At 43.4% G+C, this 14596-nt stretch overlaps 1 protein-coding gene across 2 annotated transcripts in view; it reads left to right on the forward strand.

Moving 5' to 3' along the window:
- The window catches only part of LRP2 (LDL receptor related protein 2), a 116285-nt gene that overhangs the window by 79372 nt on the left and 22317 nt on the right, over positions 1 to 14596 (forward strand). For both annotated transcript variants that reach the window (XM_075284211.1, XM_075284212.1), the window contains 13 exons: positions 166 to 331; positions 427 to 585; positions 1075 to 1364; positions 1451 to 1654; positions 3171 to 3413; positions 3768 to 3893; positions 6117 to 6236; positions 7260 to 7391; positions 7834 to 8035; positions 8587 to 8882; positions 9148 to 9664; positions 10836 to 10988; positions 12032 to 12202. In XM_075284211.1, the coding sequence (XP_075140312.1) occupies positions 166 to 331; positions 427 to 585; positions 1075 to 1364; positions 1451 to 1654; positions 3171 to 3413; positions 3768 to 3893; positions 6117 to 6236; positions 7260 to 7391; positions 7834 to 8035; positions 8587 to 8882; positions 9148 to 9664; positions 10836 to 10988; positions 12032 to 12202 (2779 nt within the window). The remainder of the gene's footprint in view (positions 1 to 165; positions 332 to 426; positions 586 to 1074; positions 1365 to 1450; positions 1655 to 3170; positions 3414 to 3767; positions 3894 to 6116; positions 6237 to 7259; positions 7392 to 7833; positions 8036 to 8586; positions 8883 to 9147; positions 9665 to 10835; positions 10989 to 12031; positions 12203 to 14596) is intronic.

Raw genomic sequence — 14596 nt, forward strand, 5'->3', positions numbered from 1 at the left:
AGTAACATTCAGCAAATTTGTGAACACAGCTCAATGCTCTGGGACAGAGTGTGCGTTATCTGAAGATCAGAAGTTTGCTGTATATTTCAGAATGATTTTAGGGTGTATAATTTTTAAGACAAACGAGCACCAAAGTAATCTCATTATTTCCGATAATTTTTTTAGATTTAGGCGCTCCAGATGGAATAGCCTTTGACTGGATCCATAAAAGGGTTTATTACAGCGACTATATAAACCAGACCATAACCTCAATGGCACTGAACGGGTCGGATCGTACTGTGATTGCTCGTGTATCCAGGCCCAGAGCGATCATGTTGGATCCTTGCAGAGGGTAGGACCGATTCTATGCATTGTATACATTGAACATTGGCTATGCCTATTTTTTGTACGAATTGTTAAATGCTGTTCCCCTGTTCTATATGTTAGATATATGTACTGGACAGATTGGGGATCCAATGCCAAGATCGAAAGAGCTACCCTAGGAGGCAACTTCCGTTCAGTTATTGTGAACACTAGCTTGGTATGGCCAAATGGACTTACCCTTGACTACGATGAAGAGCGAATCTATTGGGCTGATGCAAGTTTGTATGTACTACTAAATGAAAGGATTGTAAATGTTCTGACTACTGTGCATGTGTATACTAATACTAAGGAATTTTATCGTCTTGTATCTTGGATTTGACACTGGTCGCAAAATGGCGTTATAAAGGTTTAATATCAGATCAGTGAGGGTTCGACGCTGGTCACAGTCGCTTCCAGTGCCCTTGGCATATACAGAAGACGAAAACTGATAGTTCTGTTTTTACTGTGTATGTTTGGGTATTGGTGGCTGATGGGAATGCCAAACCCTCCACAGTTCTGACATGGTGACCTGTCCCGAAAAATCCCTTTAATTCCTGTATATGACGCTTATGACTTACGTGTGAATTGACAGATCCATTTCTTTTTTCTTCTCCAACCTGACCTGATCTCAAGTCAGTTTTCTGGGCTCATATTGCAATTGAAAATAGTGAACGGTAAAATAGATGTGGATTTCAAAGTGGAATAAATTTTGTGTTCTTCTTCCTGTAACAGACAGAAGATAGAGCGCTGCTCTTTAACTGGTGCAAACCGGGAGGTAGTGGTTAGCACAGCCATATATCCATTTGCTATGACGTTGTATGACCAACACATTTACTGGACGGATTGGAACACCAAGAGTATATACCGGGCCAATAAACATGACGGTTCCGATCAAATAGTCATGATCCAGAACCTGCCACAGAGACCCATGGACATTCATGTCTTATCCAGAAGCAAACAGCAGCAGTGTGCCAGCCCCTGCGACCAGTTCAATGGTGGCTGCAGTCACATCTGTGCGCCAGGTAATATGTACTATGTGGCTGTCAATGGCTTATATTTTCTCCACCGTTGGCCAGTAGGTAAATGCTAACATTTTCTGAATCTTAAGGTCCCAATGGAGCAGAATGCCAATGTCCTTCCACTGGAAGCTGGTATTTGGCCAACAACAACAAGGATTGTATTATAGACAATGCCACCAGGTGCCAGAGCGGGCAATTCACGTGTCTCAATGGCCGCTGCATACCTGAGAGATGGAAGTGTGACAACGACAATGACTGCCGGGATGGTAGCGATGAACTGGAACGTGTCTGTGGTAGGTTGAATCTGATGATTATTTTTAGTTTCCTATTACTTGTTCTAGTTTGGATACATTGGATAAACTAGAACTCATTCCTCCAGATGTTAAAACACGTTCAGAATCAGCGCGTATAAAGTAGATCCCATTAATTTCAATGGGAGCCGGCATAAGAGCGCTCCCATTGAAGTGAATGGGAAGCACTCGCGTGTACGGCTCCCTCGGCTCATTCCGAGCCGTACACGCGAGCGCTTCCCATTCACTTCAATGGGAGCGCTCGTAGAGAAAAAAGCAGCCCATTCATTTCAATGGGGAGCGCTCGTATGCCGGCTCCCATTGAAATTAATGGGATCTGCTTTATACGTGCTGATTCTGAACGTGTTTTAATGTTCAGAATCAGTCAGCATATCCGTAGTGTGAAAGGGCCCTTAGTTTACAAAATGGTTTGTTATTGAAACTATAAAGATTGGATAAAATTAATTATGTGAAATAAAAATATATAATTCTTATCACAGCTCTAATCCCATTTCGGGAAGGAATTTTTTCCCCTGAAATTGGGCAATTGACATGAGTCTCATGGAGTTTTTTTTGCCTTCGCCTGGATCAACACTGTAGGGATTGTAGGGTTATAGGTTGGACTTGATGGACTAATGTCTTCATCCAACCTAATCTACTATGTAAGGGTGCATGCACACTACGTAACGCCGGGCGTGTATGAGAGCCGTACACGCCGGCGTTACAGCAGACTGCCGAACACTTCCCATTCACTTCAATGGGAGCGCTCGTAACAGCGGCGTTTACGAGCGCTCCCATTGAAGTGAATGGGAAGTGTTCGGCAGCCCTGCTGTAACGCCGGCGTGTAAGGCTCTCATACACGCCCGGCGTTACTCAGTGTGCATGCACCCTAACTATGTAGATGAATGAGGACTGAGCTGTAATACTGGTGCTTGGCCACGACAGAGTGCTACTCTGTACTTTGCGCTGTAAGAAACCAATCTCTGACGATGTAAGCAGAATCTGCGGGGGAGTCTCCAACGCAGATGTGAACCTAGCCTTATACATTACTGAAACCTTATACTGTCTGGCCAGAGGAGACTTCCTCCAGCAAAATTGTTTGCCAGAGGTGTCGGAAACCATATCCAAGATGATCAGCCGATCACATTAGCATCTTGAACAAATGCTTACGCGCGCTCCCATTGAAGTGAATGGGATGTGTTTTGAAGCACTCGCATGTACGGGACTAAATGAGCGGCGCGCTTACGCCGTGTGAAGGGGTCCTTTTGTCTTCCAGTAGAGGGCACAATCACATACATTTTCCATCTAATCTCTATATTGGTTTCCAGTAGACCCCCCCCCCCCCCCATCACATATATCTAACCATTACTAATGACAATGATTCTTTTATCCAACATGCAGTCCGTTTTGCCGCTGTGTTTGTTCTGGCAGGTACAGTATAGTATAAGAATAGCCAGTTAGACGCACAATCCTATAAGTATCTCTGCTCGCTTCCTTTACTAATATGTTATTTTCACAGCTTTTCACACCTGCTCACCGACCGCGTTCACCTGCGGCAATGGGAAGTGTGTGCCGTATCACTACCGCTGCGACCACTATAATGACTGCGGAGACAATAGTGATGAGGCCGGATGTCTGTTCAGAACCTGTGACCCAAGCACTGAATTTACCTGTAATAATGGCAGGTGTATATCCCGCTCCTACGTTTGCAATGGAGTGAACAACTGCTATGACAATGGCACATCTGATGAGAGGAACTGCCGTAAGTGAGCCACAGGCTCTACATTGTAGTGGGAGTCTATGCAGTGGCCATTTACTATTATATTATATACTGCACCAATATATACTGCTATACTGCTCATTTCTGTTTATAGCATAGAGTTTTTACAATTCTCACACCTTCGTTTGGGTTTCCATTTGTGGCTTCCATCATGCTTTGTACATGGGGGTGAATGTCGATGGACATAAGGGGCTCCTTTAGTTTCTAATCTCACACGACCAAGATAAGGAATGAATCAAAGAAACTTTTCTATATGCCCACAAGGGGTGGGGGAAGGGAAGGGATAATTCTGGTTATTTAAACATTTTTCAGCACTTCTCTTGTTCTCTTTTATAGCCGATCGCACATGTCAATCGGGGTACACCAAATGTCAGAGCACCAACATTTGCATTCCTCGTACTTATCTGTGCGATGGAGATAATGACTGCGGAGATATGAGCGATGAAAGCCCCACTCATTGCGGTAAGATGTGTAGTGTATCCTCGGATTACTACAGAGCCTTGGAGGAGGGGGGAATCCTTACTTTACTGCAGTTAGGGATGTATGGGGCTAATATATAAAGAGTTATACTGATATACTGTAATATATAAGATTATGTAGATTAAAGGAACGGTTGCATAGAACATCCGCACCCCTATTACTTATTAGAAACTGACCCTTAGCAAGGAGCAGTAACCGCTATGATGGAGTGGATTGCTAAATGTATTATATCTACCAATATTCAAATGTTCTCATGTAATACTTAATTTGCCCTGTAGTGGTCGCTGTGATACAAATATGAAGATGGTAAATACTTGCCAGATCTTTCCTGGTAGTTATGGATCTGAATCCTTGACTACTAGGCCACATTAATACCCTGTGTATTGTAACAGCCCCATAGGTAAAGGTTTTTTGTCATCTGGACAAGATATTCCCTATCAACAGGATCAGTATGGATCCATCTGTTCAGGCCCCCAGGAAAAAAAGATTTGTGCCCTGGACTAACGCCGTTGCCCAAAGCAACCAATCACGAAACAGCTTTCATTTTGTATTTTGCTCTTGATTGATGAAAGCTGGGCTGTGATTGGTCGCCAAACACACATTTATATCTGAGCCTCAAATATTTGCTTAAAGGGAACATATTAGTATGGAAATGCTGTGTAGTCTGTAGGCAGCAGACAAGGAACAGAGAAGATGGAGTAGAGTAGAATAAAGTAGACTTACACTCACCGGCCACTTTATTAGGTACACCTGTCCAACTGCTCGTTAACACTTAATTTCTAATCAGCCAATCACATGGCGGCAACTCAGTGCATTTCGGCATGTAGACATGGTCAAGACAATCTCCTGCAGTTCAAACCGAGCATCAGTATGGGGAAGAAAGGTGATTTGAGTGCCTTTGAACGTGGCATGGTTGTTGGTGCCAGAAGGGCTGGTCTGAGTATTTCAGAAACTGCTGATCTACTGGGATTTTCACGCACAACCATCTCTAGGGTTTACAGAGAATGGTCCGAAAAAGAAAAAACATCCAGTGAGCGGCAGTTCTGTGGGCGGAAATGCGTTGTTGATGCCAGAGGTCAGAGGAGAATGGCCAGACTGGTTCGAGCTGATAGAAAGGCAACAGTGACTCAAATAGCCACCCGTTACAACCAAGGTAGCCAGAAGAGCATCTCTGAACGCACAGTACGTCGAACTTTGAGGCAGATGGGCTACAGCAGCAGAAGACCACACCGGGTGCCACTCCTTTCAGCTAAGAACAGGAAACTGAGGCTACAATTTGCACAAGCTCATCCAAATTGGACAATTGAAGATTGGAAAAACGTTGCCTGGTCTGATGAGTCTCGATTTCTGCTGCGACATTCGGATGGTAGGGTCAGAATTTGGTGTCAACAACATGAAAGCATGGATCCATCCTGCCTTGTATCAACGGTTCAGGCTGGTGGTGGTGTCATGGTGTGGGGAATATTTTCTTGGCACTCTTTGGGCCCCTTGGTACCAATTGAGCATCGTTGCAACACCAAAGCCTACCTGAGTATTGTTGCTGACCATGTCCATCCCTTTATGACCACAATGTACCCAACATCTGATGGCTACTTTCAGCAGGATAATGCAATGCCATGTCATAAAGCTGGAATCATCTCAGACTGGTTTCTTGAACATGACAATGAGTTCACTGTACTCCAATGGCCTCCACAGTCACCAGATCTCAATCCAATAGAGCATCTTTGGGATGTGGTGGAACGGGAGATTCGCATCATGGATGTGCAGCCGACAAATCTGCGGCAACTGTGTGATGCCATCATGTCAATATGGACCAAAATCTCTGAGGAATGCTTCCAGCACCTTGTTGAATCTATGCCACGAAGAATTGAGGCAGTTCTGAAGGCAAAAGGGGGTCCAACCCGTTACTAGCATGGTGTACCTAATAAAGTGGCCGGTGAGTGTACACGCAGTATCCTATGCTTAGAAACAGTCGTTGAGTCTAGGAGGCGGTTCTATCAGTGATTGACAGCTATCTCTGCATGCACAGTTGTAGAGAGAAGGCTATCAATCTCAGATAGGATCGCCTCCTAGACTCAATGACTATTCCTACCACTATCACTGCCCTGAATGAGGCAATAAGTAGGCCTCCTCCTTAAAGGGGCAGTACAGTCTGTTTTTGATACACTTTATAAAAATTATTATGTTTTATGACTATCATTCCAGCTACGCTAACATGTACGGAGAGTGAATTCCGCTGTGCCTCCGGCCGTTGTATTCCTGGTCACTGGTACTGTGATCAGGGAGTAGATTGTTCCGATGGCTCCGATGAACCAGCATCATGTGGTAAGGACTATGGATCAATAAGCCAGGCAGCAGGCGGGTCCAACGCAAAAAAAAAATATTCCGCACAATATATATATTTTTTAATGATTGGGGACTATGGCTGACATTATAATGGCCAACATTCACGTGCCCAAAATCAGATCATTTATGTTCTGCCCTTAGAATGCCCCAAAATATTCCAAACATCCATTTCTGGGTGGGGCTTATGTACCACCTGTCCTTTTTGGGGATTGTCCTGGAAAAATTGGGACAGTGGGCATGTACGGGGTCATGTTTATACAGTGGCATTAACTAGACCCTTCTGCAACCCCCAATATATATCTGCGACGTATGGCTGTGATGGGATGTGAACAGAACCTAAATGTGGCACTATACACATAAAGGGATTCTACCATTAAATACCTCCCTAACACGTCGGAATAGCCTTAAGAAAGGCTACTCTTCTCCTACCTTTAGATGTCTTCTCTGCCCCGCCGTTCGGTTAAAATCCCGTTTTCCGACCGTTATACAAATGAGTTCTTTTGCAGCACTAGGGGCGGGCTCCAGTGCTCAAACAGCACTGTGGGCGTCCCCAATGCTGCCAGAGAACTCTCCAGCGCCGCATCCATCTCCTTCAGGAACGGGTCTTTTTTGTGTCTTCTTCCAGGGGTTGGCTTCAAACTTCTAGGCCTCAGACCTAGGGCAAAGCCGACTGCGCTGCCCGCCGGCCACAAGAAGATGACCGCTTACACCGTATTGTGTAACTTGTTTTCCTCTCTTATGCGTACATGCCAAGTGTGCATGTCTATGGTATGGGGACAAAGGGAATAGCTGTTGGATGAACATGTGCATCACCAGATTATGTTATGGGTCCAGACATTAACTTCATATAGGCAAAATGAGTAGTGTCCTCTTATCTGAAGGGACTCATATATTACATTACTATGTCTTATTCTAGGGATACTTTTCTACTGAGATAAAATCTGTAAATCTCGTAGATGTTTTTTTCTCTTAACAATCACCATTTGTGTCCATTCATTGCAGTTTCCCATGTGCGGACATGCTCAAGTGACCAGTTCAGGTGTGATGATGCCCGCTGTATCCCCGCCACATGGGTCTGCGATGGTGATAATGACTGTGGCGACATGAGCGATGAAGACCAGAGACACAACTGTGGTAAGGATTGTGGTGCAAAATCTAGCAATTTAATACAACAGAGCAATATCAAGCCGTGCTTATGGCAAACACAAGTGCTGTGGCCGCACCATTAGATACTTCTCTGTACTGTAGGTATCATACTGGCACACATATGCTGGTTCTGGTGACCCTAACCTATCTATCTGCAGGGCTGGGGTGATATGCTGTTTCTGGTGACGCTAACCTATCTATCTGCAGGGCTGGGATGATATGCTGGTTCTGGTGACAGTAACCTATCTATCTGCAGGGCTGGGGTGATATGCTGGTTCTGGTGACACTAACCTATCTATCTGCAGGGTTGGACTGATATGCTTGTTCTGGTGACAGACTCCTTATAAAGCAGGCCATAGTTTGGAATGTAAGTAAAATGTGCCAACTGTACTGATTTTACTGATTTCATTTTTTTCTTGCCTTCTGCCAGCCAACCGCAGCTGCGCCCCCACAGAGTTTACCTGTATAAACAACAGACCCCCGGATAGAAGGTGTATTCCACGGAACTGGGTTTGTGACGGAGATTCAGATTGCTCTGATGCCTATGACGAACACCAGAATTGTACAAGACGTTCCTGCACCAGCGCTGAATTCACCTGTAGTAATGGCCTCTGTATCCGAAATAGTTTCAGGTATTTAGAAACTGGGTCTGGAATTTGCTGTAGGGATCCCCTGGATGACATTCCTAGATTAATCATGGATTGGAGTCAGTAACAATGATGCACTAGTGGCATAATTGGGAATGGAGCTGAGGGTCACCATCACCAGGAGAGTAGTCAGGATTTGACCGGTCAGGGGACAGGGTCAGATGCAAATGCACCCTAGGAATGATATATGTCTATAGGACTTTGTTTATGGGACTCTTATGTGACTCTTTCATTGATTCTTCTTCTATTTGCACTGTTTTAGGTCTAATATTATTTGCACAGAGGGTTTTCTATAAGATTATATCTAAAGGGTTTGACTAGTCTCCTGGCATGCCTTCATCTGTATGCTTGTAAATTCCAGGGGACAATCTTTCATTGACATCATTTGGATGCCACGAGAGGATTATGAGCTCCATGTTGTATTTTCAGCACATTGCTTTAATTGCCAGCGCCATCTCTTATGACAGTCAGCCGCTCGCCGCCTGAAAGGATAGCATTATTCCATCATGTCTCTAATCGATAGCTTGATCTCCTAGGTGTGACAGACGCAATGACTGCGGAGATAACAGCGATGAAAGAGGGTGCAGCTACCCGCCTTGCCAGCAGCAACAGTTCACTTGTCAGAATGGCCGTTGTATCACCAGGGCCTATGTCTGCGATGGAGACAATGACTGCGGAGACGAGTCCGATGAACTGGAACATCTCTGCAGTACTCCCGAGGCGACCTGTGCTCCCAACTTCTTTAAATGTGACAACGGCCACTGTATTGAAGCTGTCAAAGTCTGCAACAGGATCGATGAATGCTCCGATAACAGCGATGAGAAGGGATGCGGTGCGTTGAGTGATTCCTATATAGAACTGACCATTGTACCATGTAGACGCTGACATGAAGTTATTATATGACATCGCTACATTAACTGGAAAATGATGAAAACTGGAGAGATGATTTATTAGAAATAGTTCCTTTATGTGTATGTGTCAGCAGTTCTGATCAGTGGGGATTTAGGTACAGAGACCCCTACCAATAGCTATAACAAGGGGCAATACTGTTTCATTACCCATTCTATCAGATTAACCATTTATATCCTGTCCTGCAGGCATCAATGAATGCAATGACCCTTCGATCAGCGGCTGCGATCACAACTGCACAGACACACAGACAAGCTTCTTCTGTAGCTGTCGGCCAGGATACAGGCTCATGTCTGACAAACGAACCTGCGACGATATCGATGAGTGTGGAGAGTCCCCTTGGTTGTGTAGCCAAGTCTGTGAGAACACTGCGGGCTCCTACATCTGCAAGTGTGCTCCGGGATACATCAGGGAACCCGATGGGAGAAGCTGCCGCCAAAATAGCAACATCGCCCCTTACCTTATATTCAGTAACCGCTATTATCTGAGAAACCTGACGGTGGATAGACTGTCTTATTCTCTAATATTACAAGGGCTGAGCAATGTGGTGGCCTTGGACTTCGATCGGGTGGAAGAAAGATTGTACTGGATTGATGTAGGAAGGAGAGTTATGGAGAGAATGTTCCTGAATGGAACCAACAAAGAATCAATCATCACCACCGACATACTCAGCGGGGAAGGATTAGCCGTGGATTGGGTTGGCAGGTAAGTCATTGTAACCAATTTTAAGGTAGAATGAAGTATACAAAAATCAGCATATTCATATAATAGACTAATATTGTGAAGTAGGATCTTCTCTTAACTATACCATAAGGCAGAATGGGGTATTATTCTGAACACAAGTTGGTACGATCATGACTCTCAGTTGCAAAAAGTGGAATACTTGGTATTAGGTCAATAGAGACAGTGTGGGAATGAGATTTCTTGGGCTGACCAGAAGAGATGGGTGAACCTCTGAATATTCATTCCATTTTGGGTTCAGATGGTTGGACCCAAAGATTAGTTTCAGGTCGAATAAGTTCATCATGTCCTGGAAGTGAAACGATTATACTGTAGGGTCTCTGTAGACCACACGGTATGTTAAGTAGAGACCAGGGGAGGTATAGAAGCATACAAAATAGTTCCACTCACCTTCCTTCACCTCCCCTGAGCATCCTCGCAGCAACTGGCCATTTCTTGGGATACTCTTCCAGCTTCTTCTGGCCTCCCAGGTCACATGTTCCAGGGATAAAGCTGTGGCCTCAGTCATGACATCATGTACGCCAAAGTCATGACACTTTAATGCAACTTTTAAAGGGGTTTTCCCATCTCAGTGTTTCAGCAGTTTGCCTGTTATCTCTTCTTCTCACTTCCTCTATTTCTCCCCCCTCCTCCCTCTTGCTGAACAGGACACACAATACTTATGCAGATCAGATAATATGCAGATGCTTGTGGAGAATGGACTCCGTGTTAGTGTTGTGTTTATATACAGAGATAGCAGACTATTCTTTATCAGTAAACTGCAATTAGCTGAACTGATTGTCCTGCCAGCAGAGCAGAAGATAAAACTGAGATCAGTGAGTGATGTCACTTGTCCTTTCTCACCGGTCCATGGTTATGGTAACACCATGTAAATGATGGGGAGAAATAAGTTCTCATAGCAGACAAACAAAGCAGCATTTCTAAAGCTATATATTTAGGAAAAGTCTTCAATTTACATAAGCTATCGGTATAGATAGGATCTTGTAGATGGGGCAACCCCTTTAACCAAACATCTATTATTCCTTATGGTGCTGTTTCAGATAGAAAATAACTTTTTCTTTGTAATCCTTAGGATTGTTGTACATGTAACATCCTGGGATACAGAACTTTACACTTGTTCATTTTACTATTCTAGAAAGCTCTACTGGGTGGACGCCTACAAGAACTGTATCAATGTTGCGGAGCTGGATGGACGGTTCAGGAAGCGGCTGGTTGACCGCTGTGCAGACGCCAATAACACCTTCTGCTTTCAGCATCCTAGAGCTATCGTGGTTCATCCCAAGAAAGGGTATGATGACATTTCGGACATAGCACCGCTGGTTATTATAGTTGTCTCGGTTTTCATTATATTGTACTTTACTGTATCTCTGCTATTTCCCGAAAGACAACAAGCTGCAGACATGAAACCAAATCTGTCTTTTATTAATATCTACTTAACATTTTCCTTAGCCTGGCATACAGGAGCCTTTCAGGAAATGTGGCCATTTCTGCTTAACTGATTGAATTTCACCTTGATAACCATTGCTGGTCATTTGTATTCATTACGTTGGAGCCAATGAGCTGGACGGGTGCCAGGGTGGGCACATAACTCACATTTTATAGGCCGTTGTGATAGACGTGTAGTCTTTTAGTATTGCAAACTCTGGATTTGTGCCGACATAAACAGTCTTTCTTCACCTGTGGTTTGTGTTCCATGCTGACAGCTAAGGGCTGTAATAAATTACAATGAAAGCATTGAAAGTGACATCTGAGCCGATGTAAGGAAATGACATTATGCACCAAAATATTCAGTATTGCTACAAAACTCCATGCATGGTTGCTCTCTAGCCAGTACCCTAGACTTTGGGGTGGCAAGGCACATGCTTGATTGTCGCTCCATCCAAACCCATCATATTGTGCCAGAGGGAACATGGATCCAGTGGATCTTGGATACATGCTTCTACCTTCTCTTAAAGTCAAACTGGTCTGAGTCCCTTTTCGTCAGGGACCCCATGGCTGCCTCATGGTTTGCTACGTGGTACTCTTGCCTTACCTATCCCTGCAGTGATACAGGACTTTCTGTTTTAGCTAGATAACAACCCATGGTCAAGCTGTATTGATTGATAAATTGATATAATATTTGCCAATTTTATTTATTTATCTTGACCATATGGTTATTACAATGCCTAGACCCAAGAGGGTATGTAATGGTGAATGATTAAATACAATGTTTACTGCTAGTGATAGTAAGACATTTACTATGTGCCCAGTCAAAGGATTGCCATATAGGTAGGTTATATGTCTTTAGGTTACTGTTGTCCAAAAGATCACTTTTTTCTATTACATCTACAGGCACATTTACTGGACAGACTGGGGAGACAAGCCATACATTGGCAGAGTTGGCATGGACGGCAAGAACAAGACTGTTATCATCTCTACTAAGTTGGAATGGCCTAATGGGATCACCATAGATTACACCAACGACAAGCTCTACTGGGCCGATGCCCACTTGAACTACATTGAGTACGTACTTAGAGAAGAATAAAGCAACTCGGTAACTGTTCATAAACATATACATGGCATGACTCTTTGTAATAGTCACTAGGACATTGGACTGTCTATGAATCACTGTCAGAGTGGCTCATGGACAGCTCTAAGCCCTTCAACAGTCTACCGAGACCTTATAATATTCTTATATACAGAAGATACCATTCAATTGTTTTTTTCTAGAAAACCCCTAACCAGTGGCGTAACTAGGAATGGCGGGGCCCCGTGGGGAACTTTTGACATGGCCCCCCCCCCAACCGACACCGACGCCGAAGACCTCGACCGACCCCCTCCTCTGCACTCTATTATGCCCCTTAGTAAGCTCTGCACACAGTATTATGTCCAATAGTGGCCCCTGCACACAGTATTATGTATCAAGTAAATAGGGCCGGTAACGGCCTATTAAAAAAAAACTAAACGCAGTGGTAGCGGCTGTCACCGGGCCCCCTAATGGCCCGGGCCCTGTGGCAGCCGCCTCCGCTGCCTCTATGGTAGGTACGCCCCTGCCCCTAACTATATTCTATGTTTATCGTTAAAGGGAACCAGAAAATGGTAAAATCATGAGATTAGTCTCAATGAAGTATCTAGGAAGATGGTGGCCACCATATATAGGTGAACGAGGATCTGGAGTATGACACACCCTATGTTCTATAGCATATAGGACAGTGAACCCTAGCTGTCCCTTTTTATGACTCACCTCCGGTCATACATGTAGTCTATGGGATGCCAGTTGGGCATCACTGATGTAGAAAAATAGGCAAGAAAGTTTGACAGAAAATAAATGAATCCATTTTAATGGGTAAATTATGTTACTTTGACTAGGAAATCTTCTAGTATGAACCGAATAACTTCCAGGTTCTGGGAATTCTTTATATTGAAAATTTCACCCATGGCAAGCCCTGGCAGCATTAAAATATATGTTCTGCACAGAGCTACGCAACATAATGTAATTGACAAATGCTCTTAACTGTTATCTGGGTGGTCCTGGAATTCAGTACTCTGTGTGGGACCACCCATCTGACTATATAGAGCCTAATTAGCATATCATATGCTGAAACTAACAGCACTGATTGCTTGGGAATGGTGGGAGCTAGAGAAAAAAATTCCAACTGTGCTAGAATCAGTGGAGCAGCAACTATTAACCGATATGAACAATTGGAATTCAAGGAGCTGGTGAAAGGTTCTCTTTGAGGGTACATCCACGTGGGACTTAGCAGAAAATCCTCAGCATTTGTAGGATGTAGAAGAACATGTGGAGAGATTGATCTGTAGTACATAGTTTATATTTATGCCCTGTATTTTCACCATGGATTTCTTAGTTTGCAATACAAAGTGAAATATGTGGAAAATCCGGAAATCCTAATTTGTTAGCAAAAACCCCCACAATTTTTGAATTTTTGTTTGTTTATTTCTGCCACCTTTTTCCAGCAGCCCCACTGTCTTTGTCTTTTTATCTCGTGAGTTTATCTCTGTGTACAAACAGATTTTAAGGACACGTTGATCCAGGTTTTTTTTATACTGAGTCGGGAAGGAATTTTTTTTCCGGAAATGGGGCAATTGGCAAGAGCCTCATGGTTTTTGTTTTGCCTTCCCCTGGATCGACACTGTAGGGGATTGTAGGGTTATAGGTTGGACTTGATGGACTGATGTCTTCATCCAATCTCATTTACTATGTAACTATGTAACATAAAATATGCTCATCCTATTCGGTTGTTTCAATTATCTATGTTATTATCCATATCTGTAATTTTCCGGCGAGCATCAGAGCTTCAAGCCCCAGGACTTAAAAACTTTGTATCATTTATTTTTGATTTGTGTGAACTTAAATGACCACAGGTAAGCTCAGCAACGATAGACAAGTAATGCAAAGACAAGAAAAGTAAAACTTAGATTTCTGGCTTTTAGTGTGTCAGGACAGATTGTACATCAAAGAGCTTCAAAACCTTAGAACAACTTGTCCTAGTTTGGAAACCGACAACTTTTTGATATAAAATACGGTATTATTTAAGCTGAAATACTATATTGGATATTTTTTGATATATTAAGACTAATCATCGCCCGTATTTTCTCAATAGTCGTGAGGTGTCTGACCCAATTTTGTCCATGATTCTAAAAAGTTCTAAAATTAATTTCAATTCATTTAATTTAGGGATAATAATCTTTTCCAAATAGAAATATGGATACAGTACATTTGTAAGATTTGTTAAGAGTAGTCTCAGGGTAGATCTGGGGTAGACATTATTGTGGGTGTACCATTATTTATAGTAATTGTCCTATAGATGTGTCCACCCTTACCATGCTTGAATTGGATTGAGGACTCTATTTTACAGTAAGTCCTTTAACAGGTTGCAATACACAACACAACCACTG

This window comes from Leptodactylus fuscus, chromosome 8, assembly GCF_031893055.1.
Source record: "Leptodactylus fuscus isolate aLepFus1 chromosome 8, aLepFus1.hap2, whole genome shotgun sequence".
NCBI lineage: Eukaryota > Metazoa > Chordata > Amphibia > Anura > Leptodactylidae > Leptodactylus > Leptodactylus fuscus.